The following is a 6229-nucleotide window of genomic DNA, read 5'->3' as shown; positions in this document are numbered from 1 at the left end:
AAAATGCAAAGCCATAGCTGTTTCTAGCAAATGTCTGTGTTTTCTTTCCACAACCCCATTCTGTTGTGGTGTTCCACTGCAACTGGTTTGATGCACTATGCCTTTGTCTATTAAAATCTTTCTCATTTCTCCTTCACACAATTCTAATGCATTATCTGACCTGGCACACAAAACTTTTGAACTGAATTGTGTCTCTACCATTTTCAGAAAAGAATTAAGAATAGGAACAGCATCAGTTTTAGATTTTAACAAATGAGTCCAAGTTGTTCTGGTAAAATCATCAACTATAGTAAGAAACATAGTACATCCATTGTGTGTTTTGTGCTTATAAGGTCCCCAGGTATCCAAGTGTACCATCTGAAATATTCTTGATGTTTTGATACTACTAACTGGAAAAGAATTCCTAGATTGCTTAGCAGCTGGACATATCTGACATATAACATCATGATTGGAAACATTTCCTAAGCTATCAATCACATGTTTCATTTTTAAGAAAGGCATATGTCCTAATCTCAAATGCCAAACCTGAGCATCTGCATTATTGGTTGTAGTTGAAGCTGAGAGACAACTTGTGGCTGATTGAACTCCATTGTCTTCATTTGTATTTATACTGTACAATCCAGACTTCATTTTACCAAGAACCTGTGGCCCTTTCATTGAATGGCCCTGAATGAAACATTTATCAGCAGTAAATGAGACAGTGCATTGCATATCTGAACATAACTTATTCACAGACAATAGGTTGTATTGAAAATCTGGAACATGTAGAACACCCTTCAGTTGTATGTTCTTGTCTATGGTCACAGTTCCTTTGTGATATACTGACACCTTTCTTCCATCAGGTATGGTGATATACTCATCATTTTCATTAACAGATTCATATTGATCAAACATACTTAGGTTTGAGCACATATGATCAGATGCACCACTGTCCAATAGCCAGCTGGAATTAGAACAAGTAAGAAAACAATAAGTATTACCTGCCATGAATGCATGGCCTGATGTATCTCCTTCTTCAAACTCAGTATCTGGTGTGACCTTGTCTGGCTGTTGTTGTTGCTTATTTAGCAGGTTCAACAATTGAGTACATTGTTCAGCAGTCAGAAATCCAGGTTGGCTTTTTTGTGGTTCCTTTTCTGGAGTATAAAATTGTTGTTGATACTCTGTCATATCATCTCCATACCCTTCATCTGAATATGCTGCTGCAGCTGCTCTCTTATCAGTTTTGAATCCTGTAAAACCAGGTGGAAACCCATGCAGTTTGAAACATCTTTCTGTACTGTGTCCATTTACTTTACAATGATCACAGAAATAGCTTGCCACTGGCCTTCTGAAATTTGCAGACTTGTTTCCTCCAAAATTTCCATAAGCACTTCTTCCTTTGTTAGAGGATTGTTGACCTCTGTATCCACCTCTGTGATAATCATTGTATCTCCTTCTATCAACAGCAAATGCATGAGAATCATGTGATGGCACTGGAGTACTTATCTCCCTTTGCCTCTCTTCTTGTGCAAGCATTCTGTATGCATGTTAGATTGTAGGTAGTGGTTGTTGCATCAGCAGATTACCCCTAACAATAGCTAGATGTTCTCCAAGTTTCATCAAGAATTGCATAAGTCTCTGATCTTGTTGCATCTTGAAGATCTTTTGTGTCAGATTGCATGTACAAAGATTACAAGTACATGTAGGCAAAGGATTTGCAGCACTGATCTTATCCCACAAAGATTTTATCTCAGTAAAGAACTCTGAGATATTCTGTCCACCTTGTTTCATTTCTGACACTTGTTGCTCCAGAGAAAACAACTGAGGTCCTGAAATGAAGCCAAACCTATCTTCCAAGTCCAACCAAATCTCTCTAGCTGTTTGAAAATATAAGACACTCTTTGCAATAGTAGAATCTAGGTTGAATAGCAGCCATGAAATCATCATATCATTACATCTCATCCATGCATGGTATGTTGGATGATCAACATCAGGTTTTGTCAAAGTTCCATTAATGAAACCTAATTTGTTCTTAGAAGAGATGGATATCATCATGCTTCTTTTCCAGTCACCATATCCATCTCCTTTAAACTTGATAGAAACCAATTGATTAGCTGTGTTATCAGTAGGATGAAGGTAGAAAGGACTAGTAATATCCTGATTAGGTGTAGTGTTACTGTGATCTCCCATTTTCAATTGAAAGAGAATCTAAAAACAGGTTCAGATACTGAGGTTGATGAAAAGGAATATCAACTAAGAATGACTATTACTGAATCACAGAATCTATCACTAGATTTAGGAATCTAACTAAACAGATTTCCAGAATTTGTAGTAAATTGCAGAAAAAATTGATTATCACAGCTTCGAATCAAAGAATTTGCAGAAACAAATCATACCAGAATCAACAGGACTGATTGTAGAAACAGGAACTCGAAATGCAGCTTTGTATCACTGCTCTGATACCATGTTAAAAACAGCAGAAGAGAAGATTGCACTGATTTAGTTCTTAGCAGCCATTAACAAAGCTTGCTAAGATAGAGAGAATATTATTGAGAGAATTGCTTAGAGTGTACGCTTATTACAACAGAATGATTAATAAAGCTTAGGAAAGGAAATAATCTACTTATATAAGACAACAATGCCTTGCTGTCATAGCTAATCAGAAGCCAGCATAATCCTAACAACCAATCACAGTGCAGCAGTACATCAACCAATCATATTGCAGCATTGCTAACAACCAAGCTGATGCTGGTAGCACATTTCAGCAATTCAGTTACAAGAGCTGTAATCCTGTGTGGGCAAGACTAGCTTGTGTATGGTGAGGCTGCACTTGTGTGTGTTGATCATTCTGTAATCCAACAACTTTAGTTACGGACAGCGGACTGCGACGGGCGAGCAAGGACAAGGACCACATAAATAAGTCTAACGTTCATATTTGTCAAACACGTTTCAATTTTCAACTTGATAACTTTCTATTAAAAGGACCAAATCACGTACGTAGAAGAAATTATATGCGAATGGTTGATCATATATGTAGTCAACAATTTGCTTCCATGCATAATTAGTTTCATCTATGTGTTAGCGTTCAAAATTTGCATTAATAATTTTAACACATTGTCAAAATAAAATGGGAAGAAGTTTAAAGTTAGGATGGAGTCCAAGGGTATGTATCTAATACTACATCCGTTTTAAAAGGATCTTTAAACTTTCTATTTTAGTCCGTTTTATAATGTTATTTATGTTTTGCTTGATTTTTTTTTGCTATCAAAATTTACTATCTTACCCTTCTTATCCCACAATATTTACAATTTTTTACTCACTTTGTCTTACTTTATTCTTTTTTTTTCTTACACTCACCAACTTTTTTACACATTTATCTTATTTTATCCATATTTTATTATATTCAATCACCTTTTCTACTTTTGTCTTAATATTTGTGCAAATAGTAAATGTAAAAATCTTTATGAAACAAATGTGGTAACTAGCTAGTCGCTTGAGGTGTACAGTTGTACACAATACTACTCCGTACTATACTACGGAGTAGCTAAGTAGCTAGCTTAGGGATAAAAAAAAAACACTATGAAAGTTTGTTCTTAACCGTGCAAACATATGGACATAGATCGAGTAACAATTTTAGTACGTAATTCTGAGAATGGGTTGCGTTGTTAACTTGTTATATATCCTACTACATACGTCACATATGGAAACCAATATAAAACCATTATTAATCTCAATCTAAATATATCCGATGTAACCAAGTAAATTAGTGCGATATGAGGATGAAACAAAATTAAATTTGTCCTCAAATTAATCGCGTATGTATATATAAATTAAATAATACGGTTATTGAGATTTTAATGGTGTGTTTATATAATATTAATTTCTTTTTATAGCATTTCCTTCAAGTATTGTGAATTGTGATGAAAGTCACGCCTTTTCCAAATAAGTACTTGTTACTGGTTAGTAGTTGATGACTATCCAATAAATTCTTGTTATGGATATAGAAACTAATTCGGATAATATTTTTATCGGTAAGGATTTTATGAATCATAGGCTCATAGCTCAACGAGCTAATGGTTACAACTTACAAGAAACATACAACCTAAGCTAGCTACGGAGAATATCATATGAATTCTTTTTTTTTTCCTTGTCAAATATATATGTTCTCATTGGATTTTTTCATACACTACGTATCCATTTTGCATTTTTCAACTACCCTATACTATGTATAGAATATAAAGATATTTAAAAAAACAAAGAAATGGAGGAGGAAGAATAGGTTACATTGCAGTTAAATTAGTTAGTTGATCTTTTATCAGACTGTCAGATACTTATTGAACTGTCAAATTAACCATGATCAATAAAAATATAATTATATGTTAACTGGGTAGTCAGTTGGTAGGTGACTAACATATGAACATATAAATTTATAGTTTACTAAATATGTCAAACGGCATTTTTCAAGAATTTGTAGGTCGAAGTTCATGATTAAGATTGGATGATGATCCAAAGGGGAGGAGTTTAAAAGGACGAAAAAGCAGAATAGAATGAGAAGGCCACCACTATAATAAAGATAAAAAGAACAGAAAGTTTAGGTGGTGTTAATAATTCCAAAATTGCCAATCATGGGAACTCATTATAGGATGATGATGCACCATGTAACGTTGCCATGACAAATACGCAAAATCGGGAACACTAAATTAAATTACTCACAAATTGACAATTATATATTATTGTGAATGTGTGTATATTAATGCCCATTTACAACGAGGTATGGATCATTTAACAAGTCATATTACAAAACTTGCGATTATTATATACTCCGTATTTAACATTTGTTTTAAAATTGATAGAAAATGAAGCAAATTAATAATAGAGCTTGGATATAAAAAATAAAAATAAAAAGAAGGAATATTAAATTCCCTCTCCGACCCTCCAACCCACCATACATTCTCATAAATTAACCATTGTTTAAACTTATATGTTTGATTGACAATGAACGACGACAATGATAATTGATATTGATTCTATAAATAATTACCGTGGTGACGAACATGAACTTTGCTTACAAAAGTACACATAAAATTGTTATAATTTCCTTGATTTTGATCATTATATCAAACCGAGAATTTTAATGGGAAAAGATGGAGGGAGGATTTGAGATAGTTAAAATGCATGGTGGATGACCAAGAGTCCTAGATTAGGCATGGATAGTGAGAAGCTCAATTAATTTGGAAGGGTACCCAATATATTTTTATGCCTAGTGGGAAGATTTTTAAGGGAGAAATTAGGGATCTGTAATTCTTTTGTATTAGAGAAAAGATGCTTTTAGGTACATTGTTAATTATTTGTTTGAATTATATTGAATATCTTATGTGAAAAGCAAACGAGTTAAATTTAGAAATCTATCACTACTAGGTATTCAAAAAAAGAAAAAAATTAGAACAATATTAAAAAAAAAAATGTTGTGATGATCCCATAGGTATTAGTTTTCATGGAAAGCTAGCGAGATCAAAAGTCCATCGCAATTGCATTCTCAATAGCTTTCGGATTATTCATTCCTAAATCCTAATTAACCCATACTCTAGTGAAGCAATTAACCAAAATCAAACAAGACACGAAAAATATGTGCTACTAGCTAGCCAGTACTATATCGGGTTCTTTGAAAAGGGTGATGATAAAGGTCGCAAGTTGCGACAATTTTTTGTTGTCGCAATCTTACGTGTCGCAGTTTAATTTGCACATTTAGGTGCCACGTAGACTATGCGTCATCAGAATATTTTTACTACCAATTCAATATTTTTACTATGAAAATATGTAAATAAGATTATCGATATAAAGAAGGAAATAAAATAGAATATTAAGATTTTCCTACCTTTTTTGTAACATGTATAATAGATTATACTACGTATAAGTTAAATATTTTAGTTTCCAATTTAAATCATGACACATAAGCATGACATGTCATCATTGTGACACGGCTTAAAGGTCGCATGTTGCGACCTTTATCATTTCCGCTTTGAAAATATGATTAATTAAACTCACAAAATCAAAAGAAACTACTCGTACTAGAGTATTGGTGGGAAGTGTTCCTAGTCGGCTACGGCCTTTTGTCTCGCTTTTAATGAAATTTAAGACCTCATAAAGTTTTTCTTAAAAAAAAAAAAAAAAAGTTAAGGATTAACTGAATTAGTTCCAAACTACTTCAATACGGAGTATTATTTATATAATTATGTTTCTGTTATAG

At 33.2% G+C, this 6229-nt stretch overlaps 1 protein-coding gene across 1 annotated transcript; it reads right to left on the bottom strand.

Moving 5' to 3' along the window:
* Nucleotides 1–1530: 1530 nt before the first annotated feature.
* LOC130465520 (uncharacterized) lies at nucleotides 1531–2172 on the bottom strand. Its single transcript, XM_056834311.1, has one exon. The coding sequence runs from the start codon at nucleotides 2170–2172 to the stop codon at nucleotides 1531–1533; it is 642 nt and encodes a 213-aa protein (XP_056690289.1).
* Nucleotides 2173–6229: the final 4057 nt, after the last annotated feature.

This window comes from Spinacia oleracea, chromosome 1 (assembly GCF_020520425.1).
Source record: "Spinacia oleracea cultivar Varoflay chromosome 1, BTI_SOV_V1, whole genome shotgun sequence".
NCBI lineage: Eukaryota > Viridiplantae > Streptophyta > Magnoliopsida > Caryophyllales > Amaranthaceae > Spinacia > Spinacia oleracea.
The sequence above is the reverse complement of the archived record's forward strand: the minus strand, read 5'-3'. Positions and strand labels throughout refer to the sequence as shown.

What these genes read in the sequence shown, in the direction of transcription:
- LOC130465520 (XM_056834311.1), bottom strand. Translation starts at nt 2,172, where the DNA reads ATGGGAGATCACAGTAACACTACACCTAATCAGGATATTACTAGTCCT.